Source organism: Schistocerca americana, chromosome 11 (genome assembly GCF_021461395.2).
Source record: "Schistocerca americana isolate TAMUIC-IGC-003095 chromosome 11, iqSchAmer2.1, whole genome shotgun sequence".
Classification (NCBI taxonomy): domain Eukaryota; kingdom Metazoa; phylum Arthropoda; class Insecta; order Orthoptera; family Acrididae; genus Schistocerca; species Schistocerca americana.
In genome coordinates, this window is record NC_060129.1 from 27,710,427 (window position 1) to 27,733,430 (window position 23,004).

Below are 23,004 nucleotides of genomic sequence, written 5' to 3' on the forward strand. Positions count from 1 at the left end.
AGAGCAGGGGCGCCTCTGAAACACCACATGTAATGGCACATCAACACTTTCACCAACCCTTCCTGATCACTACACCATACCATGATGATAACATAATGGAGACATACCAGGGGGAAAGACAAATGAAAAGAGGAAACAAAATGGCATAAAAGACCACACAAAACATAAGAAAAAAGGGGGGCAGAACCCACCTGGTGTGGAGATAAGGCCAAGGCCCCATAACCAAAGCTGAAGGATTCCAGCTCCAGAGAGAAATTCAAAGACTTAAATCTGGATGACAAACCACTTTTGTGAAGAACACCGAGGACAGATCTAACCATGTGCAGATCGTCCCATAACACCCAGGACAAGTAAGGTTGGAGGGCATATTTAGTGTGAAGAGCCAAAAGGTGGGGACAGCCCAGCAAAATATGGGTCACAGTAAGGGGGCCTAGCAGCTACAAAGGGGGGTGGGTGGTTCATTGCAAAGTAAAAAACCATGGGTCAATCCAGTATGACCAATATGAAGACAGCACACAAAGGTAGATTCCCCCTGGGAGAGGTGGAGAGAAGAACACTATGTGATGGGAGTACTCTTGACTGTACGATGTTTTTTAGACAGGTAGATAGCCACCCCACCTCCTCCCCCCCCCCCCCCTGACCCCCAGAGTCGGCCCAGCTCACTATTGAGCAAAATGGGATTCGACATAAAGCTATAAATCTGCCCCCAAGAGGTCATGGAGAATGGTGAGTAGGTGGCTGCTTCCCCCCTCCACCCCTCCCTAGCCAGTTGATCAGCAAGTTCATTACCTGGGATACCCAAATAGGTGGGAATCCAAAAGAAAATAACCAAACAGGTCACAACATCAAGGTTTGCGAGAAGGTCATGGATGGCAGAAACCAAAGGGTGATGGGAGAAACACCGAGCGATAGCCTGAAGGCTACTTATTGAGTCTGTACATAACGAAACTCAGGTGAGAGAGCACTGTTTAATACAGTAGCTGCCCGATAGACAGCCACTGATTCTGCAGTAAACACCTCGCCCTTGACAGGCAAGATACGGTTCCATGCCCACAGAAGACATGAAGGGCTATCCCATCTCCCATAAGAGCAGGTAGAACAAACAATGGAACACCATTGGAGCAATGGAGGCTTTCGGACCACAGAGAGATCCATCCAAATCTGGGGCTGAAGAACTAACCAAGAGTGCAAGGAGGGGACATTGAAATCGCAATGGAGAGAAGTGAGGCAAAGCCCATTGGTAAACCCACCTGAGGGCGGGCAGCAAGCAGGCAACATCCTGAAGCCATGAAAAGAATATAATAGTAGGGGGTGAACAGGGGAAGAAAGGATAGTGATGGCATAGGGAACCAGGAGCTGGAATTGCTAAACCGAAAGCAGAAGGATCTCAGCACCAATGAGAAGACCATCAACAGGGCTAGAGCAAAAGGCACCAGTGGCTAAACGGATATCACGATGGTGAATTGGGCTCAAATGAAGCAGCATGGAAGGAGCACCTGATTCATAAACTTGACAACTACAGTTGAGATGAGACAGAACTAATGCCTGATAAAGATAGTCAAGGGTCAAATGATCTTTGCCCCATGGAAGGGAAGGAAATTGAGTTTACAAAAACTGCCAACCTTCAGAAAGCGGATATGAGGAAACCAAGTATGATTTTTCTCAAAGAGAAGACCCATGAAACAGAACTGGGGGCCCACAACCAGGCAGTGAGCATCAAGGTAGAGTCCGGATCAGGATGGACCATAGTACAGTGACAGAAATGCACCGCCCTTGACTTAAGGGGAGAGAATAAAAAACAGTACGGAATGTCCATGTGGAAGTGTGCTGGATCGCACTCTGGAGCTGTTGTTCTGCAGAGACCACCAAGTGGGAGCTAGCCCAAATGCAGAAATCACCCAGGTACAGCGCAGGGGCGACCAACAGTCTGGTGGAGGTGACAAGTGTATTAACAATGATGAGAAAAAGGACACTTAATATGGAACCCAGTGCAACATCATTCTCCTTGGTCTGTGGAGAATTAAGATTAGAGCCCACCCAAACTTTGAACAATTGGTGGGACACGAACTGGTGAATAAAAATTGGGAGGGCCTGCAGACCACACTTGAGGAGCATAAGTAGTGTGATGACCCAAAAAAAGCTGTATCATATGCCTTACGAAGATCATAGAAAAATGTGACAATGCTAAGGAAAGGCCTGCTAAAATGCAGTTTCCAATCAAAGCTGACGGACCCTTGCCCCCTCCCTCCCACCCCAAAAGTCACACTGGTAAGGAGACAAAAGGTCCCAAGATCTGAGGACCTAACTGAGCCAACAAGCTGCCATCCATGTAAGTAACTTGCAAGGGACATTGGTCAGACTAATGGGCTGGTAACTATGAAGGAATGATAGATCCTTGCCACGCTTAAGGGGTCCACACCCTGAATCTCTAACCCATGTTAATTTAGGCAAGTATCTAACCCATTTCTGAAAAAACTAATTGATGCAGGACCTTAATATTTTTACATTATGTTACATGATGCTAATAGAGTCAACAGTATTAAATATACTTTATCCACTTTATAGTTTTTAAGAAATACTTTTTTAAAATTTATTAAAAAAAATTAAGTTTTTTCTGCAGAAAATATTTTTTGTGGACTTCCTAATGGGGGAATATTAATGAATGTAGTACCAGAGGTGGCTTTTTATGTTATGCAGAGTCTCTGAAAAATTCATTCGTTTATCTATGATAGTTTCTGATATAATGGGGCACATGTACTGAAAATTTTAGTTTGTGGGAAATTGGCTTCAGAGAAAAAACTTTTGAAATTTGTTACTTACATTTAATTAAAACTGTCATGCTGCATATGATGGCCCTTCTTTGGCCTCTAGCAGGTCTTTCAGCTTCTTTTTCACCTTCCTGAGTGTTTTTCTTGCTTTCTTGGCCATATTAGATGCAGACCTGTCTGCATCGGCTATCCTCATTTTATCACAATGTTGCAGCCCAGTGATCATATTTTCACCAGGATTAATTCCCAGCTTTTTCAGTACTGAACACTTTCCAATATTATCACAACTGAATGTAATAACAGCATCATGAACTCCTACTTTCATTGTATGCATGCCTACAAATACAGTTTTAGGAAGGCAGTTCCAAATTATGCTGTTTAAACATTCATTTGGGTTCTGTGTCTGCCCATGCAGACACTTCCTTAGAAGGTCAGGAAGAGCCAAGTCTCTGAAAATAGGTTTAATTGCTGTAATAACAGCAGCAGGAAGAACATGCTGGTGAGAATAAGATTCTCCAGTTGCCTGAGCCCTATTGTATTTGCACCACGAATTTTCTCCTGATGGACACTATCAGTGACATGGCTTATCATCAGTAGAGGACTTATGGAAGAATATGGCCCAAACATCTCTCTTCATTGCCTCCAGATTTTCTTTATTTCCCCTAATTGCCTGCTCATAGTATACCTGCAAGTTTTCTATTTCAGTTTTAGTTAACCAACCCTGTCTTCAACAATTTTCTATCTTCTAATTTTTTTCGTCCCATATCAACAGTTAGTTTTCTCAGCCTTGTTCCCAAACATTTTTGAACATGGCCTACACATTCTATTTTGCTAATAATGGCATCTCCATGCCAACTTCCATCAAGTGCAACTGCAATATCTGAACATCAATCATTTTTTTCCACTACTTCCCTAACAGCCAGTTTCATGCTTTCCTCACTGACCTCACATACAGCTTTCTCTAATATTGCAGTCAGTTTTTTAAATTTATTTGGTTGTTGATGTAAGTTCATCACTGAACAAAATGTTCTCCCTGCAGCCATGCCCTTGCCAATGGATTGTATGGCATACACTAATCTAGTATTGATTTCATAAGGACTACTTGCATCTGGTTTTGAAGAACTCATAAATGAAATCACAGCTGAGCATTTAGTGAAAATTAAATCCAAACCAATTGCTAGGCCTTTTCTCCCACTGGCACACTCACAAATTTTCACACTCTGTGACTCACCACACTGTCTACATTGTACAAATTTAGAAATTACATCTGATAATACTCTCAAATTTATAATAATGTTACTGCATCCATTGTCACTTACAGTAAATTCATTGTAACTCTCTTGAAATGATGAGAGCTTCTTTGATGATGCACTTGTTGAAGAATTACAATCAGAAACATTGTTGCCAGGTGACATAACCTCTTGTACAGAAAACTTTCTAAACATGTTTCCTTTAAATTGTCGTTTCTTGAAAATGCCTTTACATTTCATCATTTTCAATAAACACGAAAAAAGATACGTAAACAAGCACTGTAAACGTAAGTATAACAACTACTTGCAATCACACTTAAACAAAACTAACCGCGTGTTTGAAAGCATGTTGTTTACAAACAGTAGAAACAAAAGAATACCGACTGTTGCATTCTAAGAATAGTCAACACACTTGGGGGGGGGGGGGAAGAACCTAATATACAATGTAGGGGATATAAAGATCTAAAATATATGCAGAAAAGTGGGTGACAGAAAAGTGGACACAGCACATAAACACACGTGGTAGGAAAATGCTCTTTAAATGCTTGAAAAAAAAATGTTTTTCGCAAAATCCTTTTCAGAGTACTTAAATAAAACCTCAATCTATCGAAATGTGGTGAAAACCAAAAATCGATTTTTTTAGACCTGAACTATGGTGTGGTCCCTTTAAGGGCAGGAACCACAATACTGTCTCTCCATTGTGAGGGGAAAATGCCTCGGAGCCAAATACAATGAAACACTTGGAGGAGATACTGTTGTAGAGGACTTGTTGTAGAGGACTGAGATGTACAAGCAATTGGTTATGGATGGAATCAAGACCAGGGGCTGAGTTGTGGGAAGAAGAGGGGGCCAGAAGAAGTTCCATTCAGTAAAAGATTCATTGTAGGATTCCACCTGACTAGGGGTAAAACATGAGTGGGAAGCTTCAGCTCACTGTTGCCAGATGAGGAAGGCAGCTGGATATGAGGCTAATGCTGTCACAAACTGCGTTATAAAGTGTTCTGCGAGAACTGATGGATCCATACCAAGGTTACATGGAAGGGCAAGACACAGAACAGATGATGGTCATTGACAACCTCAAAGGGTGCGGAGTGTAGCCCACACCTGTGATGAAAGGACAGAAGAACATAGGGAAGTGACAAAGCATTCCCAGCACACCCACTTGCTTTGTTTCATTAAGTAATGAGCTTTGACATGAAGATGTTTAATGGTAATAAGACCACCAGAGGATGAGCACTGCTTAATACACTGCAAGGCATGACAATGATTGTGGACAATGGTGGTAATGGCCGTAGTACACCATGGAACTGGTCAGCAGTGAACAGGGCCCATCAAGTAGGCAGCAACAACGTTGGCACAACGAATTATCTTATCAGATATATCACAAATGACTTTATCAATACAATCTGACAAAGATGGTATAAACCAGACCTGAGAGGTACATATAGGCGAATAAGCATCATGGAAAGTACAGTGGGGCAACTTGGCCATCAGGAGGTGGAAAGGGAATGAAAGAATCAAGGGGAAGTGGTCACTATTGCAGAGGTCATAATGTGGCAACTAGTGTACAGAAGGAAGAAGGGGAGAGGAATGAGCAAAAGATCAATGGCAGAGAAAGCCATATGTGGCACTAAAATGAGTAGGGGAACCATCATTATGAGGGCACAAGTCGTGATCCACAAGAAACTGGTCAATGAGGAGCCCATGACTAGAATAAAAAGCACTGCTCCACAAAGGGTGATGGGGATTAAAACTCACAGGAGGAGAACGGATGGGGTAATTGCCGAAGGAGAGCAGTTAGGGCAGTGGGTGTAGGTGGCCTGTCAGGAGGGAGATACAGACTGAAAACCATGACCACAGAGTCCAGGTGGACCCTGATGGCTATTGCTTAGAATGTGGCACAAAATGGGATCCATGTACTAACAACATCCACATGGACCACACAAGCAACCACTCCTAGGCACACATGGGGAGGCAACAGCTCAACTATCAGAAATGTGATCCCTATGTTGTCAAGGGGCCTCATCCAGATGGTTACATAACATCCCCATGCTACATGTGCTGGTAACTGAGAAGGGCAGAGGGGGGGGGGGGGGTGACTATGGCAGGTAAGGAAGAGGGTAAATAGGGGGAAAGTAAGCCACACCATAGAGGCTATGGAGTGAGCTCTTCCCCAAATGGCTCTCACAACAGAGAGAAAATTTAGAAGTGAAAGTCAAACCCCAAAGGGGGACAAAAAATGTCAAAATGAAAGAATGGAAAGGAAAAGGCAATGGGAACAAAAACTGGAAGAAATACAGGAAAACAGGTAGATAGCCAGGTTGACGTACATAAAAACACCAAGAGAGAGGAAGGAGGAGGGCACAGAGGGGAAGGAGTGAGGATATGGAGGGAGGGATGGGAGGGGGTGGGGGGCAAGGGAATGCAGGCCAGGAAGGAAGAATGGACTACAATGTTTCAGGGTCCTGTGTGTGCCATGCACAAACTCACGAAAGAACTACGAAACCCTGGGGGGTCATAGATTAAAGTTAGGATAACTCCCATCAGCACAGTTCAGAAAAGTTGGTGGTGGAGGGGAGGATCCAGATGGCCCGTGTGGTGTAACAAGCACTGAAATCATGCATATTAAGTTTGGCTGCATGTTTTGCCACAGGGTGGTCCATTTTGCTCTCGACCACAGTTTGGCAGTGATGTTTCACCCAGGTACACAGCTTGTGCATAGTCATATCAATATAAAAAGCTGTACAGGCCAACTGGTACATGACATTGCTGCTCTCAAAAGTGGCGTGGTCTCTGATGGAGTAGGATAAGCCTCTGATAGGATTGGTATAGGAAGTGCTGGGTGGGTGGATTGAGCAGGTCATGCACTTGAGTCTTCCACAGGGACGATCGCTCTGCTGCCTGGCTGGGAAAGCAACCATGTCGTATCATACCTACTGCAATCATTACACAGCTTTTTAAATTGGCGTTACTACCAATCAAATGTCCAACAAGATGAACGGCAACTGCCAAACTGTTGCCAAGAGGAAAGTGGACCATCCTGTGGCACAATGTGTAATTGAACATAATGTGCATTTCTTTCAAAGGTCGCTTCTCAACCTGGGCCATATGAACTCTCCCCTCCATAAAAGCTTTTCTGAACTGTACAGACGGGAGTTATACTTACAACGCATTCTCTGCTGCCAAAATTATCCCAGTCTCAACCTATGGCAACCTACTTTCCTCACACATTCCACCCAACAATTTCTATCCCCTCTGTCCTGTCACCTCCTCCCAATTCACCACCTCTTACCCTACTGTGCACTACCCTCTGCCAAGGTATCCACTGGTCTCTCCCCTTCTCTGCTCTTCTCCTTTTCAACTCCCATCCCCCCTCCCTCTCCCACAGTTTTCTGACACTACACCACTACACCTGGCAACCTTGTGCTGCTGGTATCAAGCCGTGCATGCTCTTCCAGTCAGCACTTCCCTGCATCTGTACCCTGCTATCTCTCCTTTCACATCCGACTCCAGACTATTGCTTTCGTTCATTGCAACAATTCCATTCTGGCCGGAGCAGTCGGAGGTAGTGGTCGTGTGTGTGTGTGTGTGTGTGTGTGTGTGTGTGTGTGTGTGTGTGTGTGTGTGTGTGTGTGTATTTTCTTTTCTAAAGAACAATTTGGCCAAAAGCTCAATGTGGAACAGTCTTTTCTTCATGCCTGTCTGCAACCCAATGTGTTATCTTTTATGGTGTGTAGCAATCTATCCATTTAGTAATATTCTTAACTCTAGGACAAATGTTTTTAAGAGTAGTGTGTGAGAAATGACCTTGGATGAAATTTATACTGAACCAAATGCTAGCAAACATTTAATCTATTTCATTATAAATTCATATCAGAAGCAAAAAAAGGATGCTAAACAAAAAGGATATCAGCTGTATACGAAGACATGGCTCACTATAGGGATTAAAGTAACTTGTGACAAGGGAAAGACAAAGAGTCTGCAGTAGATGCACATTACAGAAACTGCTAAAAATAACTAAGAAAAATTATTGAAGATCAAGGAATATGCACATTACACCAAATCAATAATTCTGACAACAGACTTAAGACTGTACGGAATGTAGTAAAATGAGAGACAGGATGACTGGCAACAGAACAGGACATCACTAATGACTTACGTGCAGTTCTAAAACACTGACTGCACATTGACCAGTGCAACAACAAGAAACAGCATCGAGAAAGCGCTGACCCACACGCCAATGGAATGAGCAGGCAGCGCCACACCTGCACAAAGACAGAGCTCAGCACCCAGTGATTGCCGATTGCTGTTACTTAGCCTGCATTCTGTGAGTAGTAATCAAGAGTAAAGTACTAGTATGTAGAGGGTACAAGAAGCATAAGTCAAGTTTTGTTTTATACAGTTTACTTTTAATTAGAATTTGTACAGATGTTTCTGGATTCCTGCCCCTGGCCACCGCAACTTCTCTCCTTCCTTGTTTGTCTCTGTGCTGACTCCCACAGTAGACAACACAACAACTTAAATGGAAGGGCTATAAATGATGAGTCACTGGTAGTAGATACGTTTAATGATCATTTATAAAATGTAATAGGTAATACAGTAACAATCAGTTCAAGAGAAAATCCAGAGTAGTATACTGAAAAGTAAACTCTCATAAAATACAATCATATGCTTGTCTCATCCAGCTCTCCTTGTAAAATTGAGCTGTATATAAAACCTCACCTGGATTTGATAGTGTTTCCAACAGAGTACTGAAGGCATACTGCCATATAAATGCAGAGCATTTTTCCAGAGAGACTCAAATCACTGTCAAACATTACTATAAGAAAGATGATAGAAGTGATATCAATAACTACCAACCCATTTCACTATGTCCATGATTTTCCAAAATTTTTAAGGTGAAGTATTCTACAATAATATCCCAGCTGAGCAGAATATTAACCTCATTACATCTACATCTATACTCTGCAAACACCGTGAGGTGCATGGCAAAGGGTTTATCCTATTGTACCAGTTATTAGGGTTTCTTCTTGCTCCATTCACATATGGAGCATGTGAAGAATGCCTCTGTGCATGCAGTAATTATTCTAAGTTTTGTCCTCATGGTCCCTATGTGAGCAATACATAGGAGGTTGTAGTATATTACTGGAGTAATCATTTAAAGCCAGTTCTTGAAACTTTGTTAACAGACTTTCCAGGGGAAGTTTATGCCTATATTCAAGGGCCTTCCTGTTCAGTTCCTTCAGTATCTCTGTGACACTCTCATGGATTAAACAAACCTGTGACCAGTTGTGCTACCCATCTCTGTATATGTTCAACATCCCCTGTTAGTCCTATCTGGTATCGGTCCCACACACTGGAGCAATATTCTAGAACTGGTCACATGAGTAATTTTTAAGCAATCTCCTTTCTAGACTGATTGCACTTCCCCAGTATTCTACCAACAAACCATAGTCTACCACCTACTTTAGCTACGACTAACAGTACGTGATCATTGCATTTCATATCCCTACAAAGTGTTACACTAATGCATTTGTAGGAGTTGGCCAATTCCAACAGTGACTCACTGATTTCATAGTTTTAGGATACTATGTTTTTTTTTCATTTTGTGAAGTGCACAATTTTACATTTCTGAGATTTAGAGCAAGTTTCCAGTCTCTGCACAATATTTGAAGTCTTATCATGATTTGACTGAAATATTTATGCATCTTCTTTCAGATAGATAGATAACAACATCATCTGCGAAAAGCATAATTTTACTATTAATATTGTCTGCAAGGTCATTATTTTACAACATGAACAGCAAGGGCATTAACACACATCTCTGGGGAACACTTGAAGTTACTTCTACATCTGACAACCACTATCTATCCAAGACAACATACTTAGCTGGTCATAGGTTGTGTTCAAAAATGAACAGCATACAGACAGAAGTGATAATACTTTCTCCAGGACCTGACCATCATTTTGCAGGACAATGCTCAAGCATGTACAGTGCAAGCTGTTACTGATTTGTTTGACTGATGGGGCTGCTAAGTGCTACACCACCTACTGCACTCCCGAGTTAAGCTCTTGTGAGTTCAACTTGATTTCTAAACTGAAGGAAACACTTCACAGTATTCACTTCAGAACTGCTACAAATTTGTCGGGAAATAGACCGTGCCACTTGAAATGTCAGTGTAACTGGCACTGCTAAAGAGTATCCTACGACTTCCACATCACTGGCAACGGGTTATACACAATGCTGGTGAGGGGACTGATGACCTCAGATGTTAAGTCCCATTGTGCTCAGAGCCATTTGAACCGATGCTGTGACTACTATGAAGGTCACTAAAACTTTGAAACACGTATCTATTTTGTACGAGCAGTAAATAAATAGTTGCCACTATTAAAGTTCCAACCCTCATATTTCCATTACAAATGGGGTTCATAGGTATCTGCTCTATGTAGTTTCCAGAGAACGCATTTAGTAAAGTTCCATAGGATGTCTTATCGTGCCCATCACTAACAAAACTATAATTTTCCCAATTAACTGTCAGATGATTAATATCACCACCAATGGTTACAGTATAATTGGGAAATATACGTACAAGTGAACTGATGTTTACTCTAAAGTTTTTGGTTACATCAGGAGATGACACTCATGGGTGATGGAAGAATCCAATTGTCATTTTATGCCTAACCCCTGACACAGAGTCTAGCGCAAACAGTTTCACATGCAGTGACAATTTCTATCGTGGTGGATTTGAGTTTCTTGTCTACTGCAACTAATACACCATCTCCATTTCCAATTTGCCTATCCTTTCAATTTACACTTAAATTTTCCCCAAAAATCTCACTGCTATCAATTTCATGTTTCAACCAGGTTTCTGTACCTAGTATTATGTGAGCATCACTGCTTTTCATGGGTGCTTCAAACTCTGGCACTTTGTTGTGAATGCTTCGACAGTGTACCATTAGCATTTTAAAACTCACCTGTGGGAGGCATTTCGTTGCATCTTACATTGATACTTCTGGGTTTCCTACAGCTATAGTTATCTGGAATGGATGGAGAGTTGCCTAATCTAAAAAACCCTTGTGGGCCACCCCCTCCTCCCGCCCCCCCCCCCCCACCCACACACAGTCAGATACCTGATGTGATATCTCTGATGTGTAGTGCACAACTGACCTATTTCGTGAGAACCTACAGGTCTCAACCCTATAGCACAAGTCTAGGAAGTCACAGCCTAACTTGTCACAGAACCTTCAAAGTCTCTGGTTTAGTTCCTCCACTCAACTCAGACCAAAGGGCCACAATCAGTTCTACGGACATTGTTGCAAATTGTAAACTTTGTTGAAACTCCAAACTTCGTTGAAACTCCAAGAACAAGGTTGGTTGGTGGGGGGCGGGGGGGTGGGGGGGGGGGGGGTTCATTCCTGAAGAGCTTCTGAACTGAGAATGGCACTTACATATCAACTCATTGAATTTTACAAGCATTCAATAAAAAAAAAGCAGAGGCTGGAATTTTTTGTTTCCTACTGTGGAGAACCCAGCACCGTGTCTGCATGTTGGTGGTGTCAAGTGAGAGATGGATTACCCCCCGGTATTCTGTCAAGGTCAGGCCAGCAATGCCTGATGCATGCCAAGCACAGCGAATAAAGAGTTGTGCAATAACCTAATGCAAAATTAAATGTTTAAATATTGTTACAAGACTTGGCCAGATTGTGTATATGCCGATGTCAAATGTTCTGAGTCACAGTATAATCTGCTGATTAGTTGTCTCAAAAATCAGCTTTTTACAAAATTTCAAAAGCATGTAATAATAAAAAAGTTGTGCTACTGGATTAAGGAGTAATTTTATGTAAAAAACATATGGCAGAAGTTTTCATGAAGCTTCTTTCTTTACTTTCTGACTTATTGGGTAAAAGCCAATTTTCACATCAAACATTATAAAAAACAACTTAGATTAACTAATCTTTGCAATTAAGTTACAAAGCTAAAATGTAGTGAAGATATGTAGCAAAGAAGCTGTACCAATATTCACAATGATAGTGGAATTTAACAAATCTACAAAAAAGAAAAGAGTGATACTGTAGTTCAGAGATCACTGTCTACCATTGGTTCTGTTTGAAAAATTCTGGAAGTTAAAGTTACTGAGCTGAGATTTTTATAGAACATAAATAGAGCACAGATTTACTCACCAAAAATGGAGAATGTTGTCAATCTTCAGCTAACAATGATATAAACAATTATGTGGTCAAAAAGGTGCTAAATAGGCACTGCTATTGGTGCTGAAAACTATCTAATGGCAGGTGTTCTGTTTATCATCTGTACCAAGAGGTGTCTTCACTTGAGACACGATTTGATTGTCGTCAATAATACATGACATGTTATGCCCTGCTACAGAATGTACTGTGATTCTGTCCCGACTTTGTCTGCTTAGCCTCAGATGGCATTAATGATGACTGACATGATTGTTTATTGACTGAATGAGATATCACACCTATTTAGTGCAAATGTGTTAAAGTGAACACACATGGATTAATAATTTACTGGAAAGTCCATGTCTCATTTTCAATGTTTGGTTACAGAAAACCACATGGCAAATGGCTTAGATTATTCTCCACTTTATAGGTGAGCAATTAACTGTATGAGATTTACTTGGAACTAAGCACAGAAATCACCTCTGAACTGTGTAGAGTGCTGGGTACAATTGAAAAAAAGTTTAATGACTTTAATGATTTGCAAAATTAATACTTGTTCAAGTGAACATTCATCAGAATATACTATTTTGTTAAACAACAGTAAACTTTTACTTACTGTCATAGTTTCTGATTCCTCTGCATTATTTTTAAAGAGTTAGAACATTATATTTCAGTTTCAGCAAGCTGGGTTAGGGGCCTGTGGACTGAAGATCCTCCATCACTTTCTGTCTGTCCACAACAAGCATACTGACTACAATGTAAGAAATGCTAAATAATATTCTTAAAAGTATAACTGAGTGGTTTTCTGTGAATGATCTCAGTCTTGATTTCAGAAAGATGCAAGATATTCAGTTCTACATATCTAGAGGCACAAAGCCAATGATAAGTGAACCACATGGTAAGAAAATAATAACTACAGTAGAAAGTTCAAAATTTTTAGATTTCCATATTGATAAGAATTTAAACTGGATAATACACATTTTGGAACTCTTAAAACAACTTTATTCAGCCACATTTGCACTTAGAATCATCAAAAATCTTGGAGAGAGACAAATCAGTTAGGTGACATATTTTGCATGTTTTCATTCAGTAACATCATATGGAGTAATATTCTAGGATAGCTCTTGTAGACATTTTGACTTCTGCTTCATAGTGTGTGTATTTGATCATGAAGTTTGTTGTAAATAGCCCACTGCAGTTCAAAAGGAACAATGATGTACACAATTCCCATACCAGAAGAAAAAATGACATTAATTACTCCATATTAAGAATGTCTCCAGCTCAAAAAGGGACACAAACAATGATGCCACCACAATTTCTGATCACATATAAATGTCTTATAGGCAGCAAAGTTAAATTTGAAAAACAATTGAAGTTTCTATCAGATAACTCCTATTCTAGAGGAACTTCAATTTTTGTAATCTGTAAAATGTTGTGGTAGGAATTACTAACACACATCTGTATTAAAAAAGACAGTCTATGACTGGCATGTAGCCATATTTACATACAAATATGTAACGTTAATGTAAAATAACATTCCACATAATTATGATTAACTGTACAGATGATTTCCATGGAACATGAAACTAACCAACCAAGCAACCAATCAAATGTGGGGGATATTTCATATAAGCACAGATCCACTGTCAGCACACTGTAACCATTGTTTGTATTTAACTGTGCTATCAGACAAGCACAGGAAACAACTGTATCTAGTTTTAAAAAGGACAACATGTTCTGCCTGGACTGTTATCAAAAGTATTTATCCAGCACAATTGCATTTTGGTCTTTTATGTTACTTCCAAGAGACAGCTGCAAAAACAAAAATTGCTTGAAGACCAGTTAAAGTTCGGATGTGTGCAATTTATGTTGTTACAGCTGTCACTTAAAAACTGCATAAAGGGCTGAAATCACAACAGGCCAGGCAGAACACGCAGTCCCTTCTAAAGTGTATTTAAGCTTCAATTACAACAAAAAAATACGCTACTACACCTTTTTGTTCACTCTGATTATGCTCTCGTAAAACACACTAACATTACCTAAAACTTTTGGATATTAAATTTAAAAAATAATTCCACCTTTTCTGTTGTTCTTGTTTTCAAGAATCTGTAACCAACCTCAAAGTTGTATCTTTCTTGTTTGAATAACAATAAGAGTTTAGCCTTTCTGACCAGCGACACACACTCTTTCCACTGAAGGCCTATCTAATCTGTTGTTTCCCCACAGTTCACAAGCAGGTGGAGGTTATATAGCTCATGATGTCTTAAACACTGTGCAGTGACATCCGTTACATATCAACTTTCTCTGCAAATCAGTTATGATTTAAATTCGTTTTTCATACGATGAAATCTGTATTTCATTGGAGCCAACACTTATGGAAGAAGGGAAGGCAGCAATGTGGAAGAAATATACAGAAGTACATAAAATATGGGCAAGGCAACCATTTATCTATAGAGGACTGGTGTGTGGAACACAGTAACACTTAACAGAAAGCACTGAACATCAGACTTCACAAAGTCCTTGCTCTTTTTACAGTAAGATTATACACATCCACACACACAACCATGAGACACTTTAACATACAAACCCACAGTAGCAGCATGCTGATTATTGAAAGTAGTAGCCTGGGTAGATGGAGGTGGGGAGGAGGGGGGAGGCAGGCAAGGACACACAAGGCAAGCAGGGGATAGCAGAGTAATATGAGGCAGGTATTTCATCACATTACTATGTAGCTGCCCAACAAGATGGAAGGAATTCAGAGGGTTGAGCGTATAAGGGGTAGAGGGAGGGAGGGGAGAAAAAAATGGGAGGATGGTGGTGATGAGGAAGACAGAGATGAAGGATGAGAGAGAGAGAGAGAGAGAGAGAGAGAGAGAGAGAGAGAGAGTGTGTGTGTGTGTGTGTGGGGGGGGGGGGGGGGGGGGGGGAGAGAGAGAGAGAGAGAGAGAGAGAGAGAGAGAGAGAGAGAGAGAGAGAGAGATTGGGCAAAGTGAGCCAATGGGAAACAACTTACCAGAGGTTTAGGCCAAAGTGATCACAAGAGACAGGATATGCAGGAGAGAGAATTCCCAAGTGCGTAGTTAAGAGAAACCTGAGCTTGTGGGAGTATCCTGATGGCCCAAGTAGTGAAGCAGCTGTAGAAGTTATTAGTGTTGTAGTGTGCAGCATGTCCACCAGCTGGATGGGCACATTTGTGGTTTACCCCAGTTTGGTGCTGACTATTTATACAAGTGGAAAGTAGGTTACTTGTATGTCCACTTAGAATACTGTACAGTAATTACATCATAGCTGATATGTAACTTGATTACTTTCACATGTGGCCATGTCTTTTATTGCGCTGGAGATTCCTGTGACATGGCTGTGGTAGGAGGTGGTAGATGGATGTCTGGGACACGTTTTGCAGTTGTGTCAATGACAGGGGAATGACCCATGGGGTGCAGGATTGTGAGCAGGCTATGTGGAAAAGGAGACATGCCAACTTTCAGAAGTGAAAAATCTTGAGAATTGTAGCGGTGTACTACTGTGAATTACAACACATCCCTGATGATTAAAGTTGCAATAATTCAATAACTGTAACAATTCAGTTACATTTGCTTTATTATTTACATGTAAATACTAACTAATGGACATACCTGAGTCTTCGGACTGTATAATTTATCATTCAACATGCTGAACAATATGAATGATGAGCTCTGCAGGTTTCTTTGGATTCACACACATTCAAATGAAGTGCTCTCGAGAGAACTACAGTTTGAAATTACGGTCCGAGGAAACAAATTAACGTATATTAGATTTCTGTTTTGACATTAGCACAGTTTTTGCATGAATAAATCACTGTTAAATGATCACACGTTTTCATTTCATAATGCAACCCATATTTGCATGGCATCTTATATCTGTAAGACATCTTTCCCAAATTTAAACCAATTTTATACAGGATGTACATGTTAGGCTTAGCAAATAATCTGAATAGTTTATCAGTCTGAATTTGTCTGATTACGGTAGTTACTTATTCAGCACACCATTAACTGACTTATCCTTCTTCAAAAACTCTGAACTAAATTTCTGCTCAAAGCACTTGCCTTTTTGAACTGATTTTAAAATCAAAAATTTCTCCAAGGATGTTTCTGAAAGCATGGACCTGAACTGAGTTTTGGTCTTTGTAACTGTGCTAAAAATTCTCTCACTTTCTGCATTACTATGTGGAATTGACAAAATAGCCAGCATCACCTTTGCAAGTTTATCATACTGAAGAACCCCATCAGCCAATTTCTTCTGACCTACCAACACCCACTGAACATCAGTTCTCTCTGCTGCTAAGTTGGTTTCTTCCAGCTGAAAGTTACAGAACTGAGAGTGAAGAACATCAACTTCTGTATCTAAGTGTTCACTTTCGCCAGTTAGAATTATTAGGAAATCTGTTTATGAAAGATCTAAGGCTGGAAAATGATGCTTTGCCAAATATAGAAATATTTGCAACTTCTGCATGCATTAAAACTTCATCTTGGAATGTAAATTTGTGTATCATGTAATCACATGATGATAAGAAACATTTTCTTACAGACTTATGTAGAATTCCCTATCATCAGATCACAATCATCCTTTTGATTTGCTGGAATGTGATAATCTATATCAATAAGAGAGTTGGAGGTTTTAATAATGAGTGGTCTCACAAATATTGCCATCACATTCATCAAAAGTTCCTCCAAAATTGACCTCAATAAGTGGATATGTGGGGCACTTGACTGAAGAGCTACATTTGGGCTCTCAGACACAGGCATAAAACTTGAAAGCATAAGCCATAAAGATTTACGTAAATTTGATGACAGACACATGAACAGTTGTTCCTCACATGATAAAGCATGGTCCACAGTGTCAATGGTTTTCTGTAAAACTGATGATTGGGTTTTTCTTTTAAGTGAGGAGTGTGGTGAAATCTTATCACAGTGCTTGGACTTGTGATATGACATAGACACATCTACATTTTGAGTATGTTTTGGAATTTTATAATTCTTCAAAGTTTCCACTTCGGAATCCTTACTTACAATTTCACTCTTGAACAAACTAACCAAAGGGTACCACTGCTCCAAAATCCTATCCAAACATCTTTTCAACGATAACCATCGCGTAGGCACATGTTTCAGAATTTGCCTCATTTCTGTGTCATGTAAAGTTTGAAACTTTCTAAATTTTTCTTTCTTCTTTGCACTCCTTTCCAAATAATAAAATATGTCAATAATATTTTCTTCCACGTTTAAAGGCAAACATGCCGCCCCCTTCTTAGCAGCAAGATTAATTAGGTGACAAGAACAGCCTACAATGATTAAGCTAGCAATTTCTTGCTTCAAACATTCTGCCACACCCTGTTTTAGCCCTACCATTACAGGAGCATTATCAGCGCCAAAAGCCAGACAGTTTTTTAATGGAATATGGAATTCCCATAAAGTTGAAAGTAGAAGATCAGCAATATTAGCTCCAGTGGCATTCCCTTTTAAATTAGGCACAGAGAGCAGGCAATTTTGAATTTCATGGAGTTCAGGGCTGAAGAATGATACGATAATAGGATATAACTTAAAGTCAGTTTTAATACTACCATCGGTAGCAATAGTGAATGGATTTGACTGCAAGTGCATAATAAGTTTTGCTTTTACTTCTATGCACATTTCTGTAAGGATAGCGGTCGTTTTTGTTCTGGGGCACCCCATATCGTTTCACAATTTCAGAATTAGGAAACATTTTGGGAAACAAAGGCCCAGCGTGGTCGCCACAGTTTACAGGCAAGTTATGCTCTACAATAAATGCGGTAAATTAAGCCTTGGCATTCATCACAGAATCTACATTTTGGGGTTTACCCGAGAAGTTAAGTTTATGGTTCCGTTCTGCACAATGGACACTCTCCTGGTGTTTTTTAGTTTGCACATGTTTAAGAATGTCGCATTTCCCACCATGAACTACTGAAAAGTCACACCTACATACACTACAAAATGCGTAAGTTTGTCCCTTCCTCGATTCACTTAAACACGGAAACTCTTCCTTATACACGTTTCTGAACACTGCATCATATTTCTTCGCCATTCTGTATGAAAAATAATCAACACCTCCAAGATACACAGCCAAGAACTACTACTGAGTACACAAATCGCGCAACAGAACTGAGAACACAATGATCCTACGTTCTAGACAATTGTCTTGTAGCAGTGATGCCAACCCTCGTGCACCGTTTCCCCCTATATTGCACTTTAAATTCCCCTAAATAATTTATCACACCATCGGGTAAGCAAGTGGGGTGGTGGGGCAGTAAAAGGGAGTCAAGAACGAAATTGTTGAGCGGAGGTGTGGGGAGGGGAGGGTAGGGGAGGGTAGTAACCACAAATATTTTTCCCCCATGAAACATTTATCTCTGTAACTTCCCCCTAGGCAGCTTAATTCCCCCTAAATTTAGGGGGAAATCCCCTAACTTGGCAACACTGCCTTTTAGACACAACAATGCTAATCACTTCGCTTGGAGCAACTATTGACTACTCCTTGTCCACGATGACATTACGATTCCGCTGGTGCTACCAGAAGCGGAGAAAATTGGCCCTAGTTGAAAGATATTCATTTGTCTCTGAATGCTGCCAACGATAAGTTCCTTACTTCCTTGTAGATACGAAGCGTGAGCTACGCCTACTGCCATTCCCGACAGCCACCGCACCAATCTATCAAGTTAACATAGAAAAGTAGCAACCATACCTTGTCATCCACCAATATATTGAAGGTGCAGGATTTTCAAATAGTTAGGAAAGTATTGAAACTGCTCTGAAAATCGGGAGATCGGTCTTCAATGTTGAGAGATTGGGAGGAAGAAGGAAAAATCGGGAGTCTCCTGCTTAAATCAGGAGAATTGGCACGTCTGGGAGAAGACATTTTGATATGGAATGGGTGACAGTTGTTAAAGTGAGGGTCCAGTTGGTGGTTAGCACACTTGACATTAATGGATGTATTAATGGAGCCATCTGAGAGGTGAAGATCAACATTTAGGATGGTGGCTCTTTGAGCTTTGAAGGATCCAGTGAAGAGGATTTGGGAGTAGGTGGTTAAGGTTACAGAGGAAGGAGCAAAGGTTGTCCCTGCCATGAGTCCAGATCATGAAAATGCCATCGATGAATTTGAACTAGACAAAGGGTTTTACATGTTGACTGGATAGGAAGAACTTCTCTAGATGGCCAATAAATAAGTTGGCATAGGATGCTACAAAGCAACTACCCATGGCACTGCAATTGGTTTGTTTATAGATTTAGCCTTTGAAAGGGCTAATTATAGGTCAGGATGTGGTTGGCTAATAAGATTAGAAAAGATGTGGTAGGTTTCATACCAGCAGGATGTTGGGAAAGGTAGTGTTCCACAGCTGCAAGGCCATGGGTGTGGAAGATGCTGGTATAAAAGGGAATCACATTCACAGTGACCAACAAGTAGTCTGGTGGTTATGGGAAAGGAACTGTGGAAAGGCAGTGAAGGAACTGAACAGTGTCTTGAATATAGAATGGGAGGTTACAGACGGTACTGATGGAAGTATTGGTCCACAAAGGTAGAGGTTCATACAGTGGGAGCATTGTACCCAGCCATAACAGGACCAGAAGTAGGGAGACCTTTAGGGTTGGGTTTGTTGATACTGGGAAATAAGTAAAAGGTAGCAGTACATGCTATATGGAAATTACGCTTACTTCACTTTCTTTCCACAGTTCTTGTCCCATTACCATTACATGCCTTTGTTGGTCACAGTGGGTGCTACTTCCTTATAGACCAATGACCCCCATCCCTATGTCCTTGCAATCATGGAACGCTACCTTTCTCAACATCATCCTGATACTGAACCCACCACCCCTCTCCTAATCCTCCTCGTTAAACATATGCTGACCCACCATTAGTTCACTTTCAAAGGCCAAATGTATAAACACATTCATGGGACTGCCATAGGTACTTGCACAGCACCATTCTGTACCAACTTATTTATGAGCTATCTGGAGGAATCCTTCATTTTCAGTCAACACCTAAAGTCCCTTGTCTGGCTAAGGATCATTGATGACATTTTCATGATCTGGACTAACAGCAGGCACAACCTTTGTTCATTCCTCCATAACCTTAACACTTATATACAAGTCCACTTCATTGGTCTTTCTGAACTCAGCAAGCCACTTTCCTAAATGTTGATCTCCTCCTTGCATATGACTCAACTCACATGAATGGCCAGTGCCAAACTGCAGACTTGACCATCCAGTTGCTGAACATGCTGTGCACAACACTGATGATTTCAACAGCTGTTTTACTACACGGGCCATCTGGATACTCACATAAGCGCAAGTTTCTCTGAACTATGCCATTGGGACTTATCTCCCCAGCACATCCTGTCTCTCACAATCCCCTGGCCTAAACCTCTGCTACTTGCTTCCCACTGCCTCATCTTATCATTTCCTTCTCTGTACGCCACTCTTTCTCGATCCAGATCGTTATACTGACTTCTCCTCCCACACTTGCTTCCTCTCCCATGCAGGCACAAACAATCCCCCCCCCCCTCTCTCTCTCTCTCATACACATGTGTAAGTTTTCATTGGCACCACAGTGAGTTAGTTTCCTGGAACTCGGGCATCGCACAGGCATTTAAATTGAAGACAGCGAAGCAAAACCAAAACTGATTTACTCCATTCCTTTATTAAGGAAGATACTGAAGTAGTGCTTCTAGTTTCCAATGCCCCTACAAAGATAAGTAATATAGATAACTGGTGTCAGTGGTATTAAGAAACTGATGCAGTCACTTAAACTGGACAAGGCTCCAGAACCTGATGGACTTGCTCTCATGCTCTCATATATTGTAGAGAATTTTTTGCTGAGTTACCTGTTATTCTGTTATTTTAAGTTTAAAAAAGAACCAGTTCACTGACTTGAAGAATGCACAGTTGATACCTGTCTACAAGGGTAGCAGAAATGACCTACAGAACTACTAACAAACATCTTTGACATCCATTTGTTGTATAATCTTAGAACATGTTCTGAGCACAAATGTAATTAGTATCCTCTATACTGACCAGCATGGATTCCTAAAACACTTATGATCTGAAGCCCAACTCGCACTTTTCTCACATGATATCTTGAAACACATGGAGCAAGCAGTCACGTAGATGCAGTATTTCTGATGTTAGGCAAAGAACTTGACACAGTATGACACACACTTATTAAAGTACAATTAGAAGATCAAATTTGTGATTGTACTGAGGATTTCTTGGCAGTGAGGTCACAGAATGTTTTCTTGGATGGACAAAAGCAGAAGTAACTTCAAATGTGCCCCAGGAAAGTGTGTTGAGGCCCTTGCTATTCATGTAGTATGTTCATGATCTGACATAAGGTATTAATAGTAGCCTCAGATTTTTTGTCAATGAGCCAGGTTATCTACAATGAAGTGTTATATGCAAAAAAGTTACAGAAATATCCCATCAGATCTTGATAGTATCCCAATGTGGTGCATAGATAGGCAATATGTTTTAAATGAACAGAAATGTAAGATTGTGATGTCACAAAATGAAAAAAGAAGTATACTGTGACTACATCAGTGAGTCACTTCTCGAATCTGTTAACTCACACAAATAACAATTTATAGTAATATCAAATGGAATGATTCAAAATGATTATCATTAGTAAGGCAGATGGAAAACTTTGAATCATTGTTAGGACACAGGGAAAATGAACTCAGTCTACAAAGGAGACAGTTTACAAAAAAACACCTGTGCATCCCATCATGCAATATCACTGAAGTGTGTGGGACCTGTACCAAACAGAACAGGGGATACCAAATGTGCAGCAACAAGCCCAACACACTGGTGATAGGGACTGAAAACGCAATGACACTCATTGAAGCATGCACAGATACATTTCAGATGTCATTCATCTCAGGCTTCATAGATGATCAGAACAGGAATGATTCCTAAGATGTGGTACAATGCTAAGTAGCCTCTGCCATGCACTTCACATGGGTCTGTAAATTACACACACACACACACACACACACACACACACACACACACACACACACACACACACGTTTGTTACTACTAACATCATGTGCCTCTATTTATTGCACAAGTTACAACCTTGTTTTCATGCTTTCCCTTTCAGTCCCTTCCCCATGCCATATTCGTTTACTGGAAATTCCAAGCACCATTTATGGAAAAAGGAGAAACAATCACTTCAAATTCCACAAGTTTTCAACACATCACAAAAATTCTAATAAGGATAAAGGGAATGGGACAAGATAGAAATTAATGCATACTGCATGCAACAATAGTTAATTACTGAAACTAATTTTTGGCACAATCACAAGCTGAATCTGTATTTCCCTTTTTAAATGGGCAACCATTTTAACTATTAAGATGACCACTCTTGAAATGAGAACCTGGTTTAGTCTACGCGGTATGCCTTTATAGCCTAAAGGCAACGGACCAGGGAAGCAGGAATTCCTGGCTTGATTCCTGGTGATAGTAGCAATTTTCATGAGACGCATCACAAAATATTCATTCTTAGTGTTGCCTACACACAGCGAGTGTCACTCATGAAGAATCATCGGGCAAAGTCACAATTTTGTTTTTGCGCCTTTTGGTTGGAGTTAATATAAACAAATACTGCTCAGTATGTCTTTTCTTCTACATGAAGTTCAATAGAAAGTGTAAATTTGTTTCCTGTTGCAAATAAAATTATTTTTAAAGTGGAATTTTACATACTCAATCTGATAGAGCAGTCCCAAATTGGTCTAGTGTAACGTTTGTCCTATCATA

At 40.5% G+C, this 23,004-nt stretch overlaps 1 protein-coding gene across 6 annotated transcripts in view; it reads right to left on the reverse strand.

The window, feature by feature from the left end:
- Window positions 1-23,004, reverse strand: part of LOC124553641 (zinc finger protein 708-like) — a 174,710-nt gene that overhangs the window by 114,561 nt on the left and 37,145 nt on the right. Inside the window, exon 3 of one of the 6 annotated variants that reach the window (XM_047127514.1) lies at window positions 12,819-12,906. The exons of 4 other annotated variants lie outside the window; for them this stretch is intronic. In XM_047127514.1, the coding sequence (XP_046983470.1) occupies window positions 12,819-12,824 (6 nt within the window). In that variant the 5' untranslated portion in view covers window positions 12,825-12,906. Of the gene's footprint in view, window positions 1-12,818; window positions 12,932-23,004 lie in introns of all 6 variants that reach the window. One more of the 6 variants, XM_047127515.1, reaches the window with a different exon arrangement.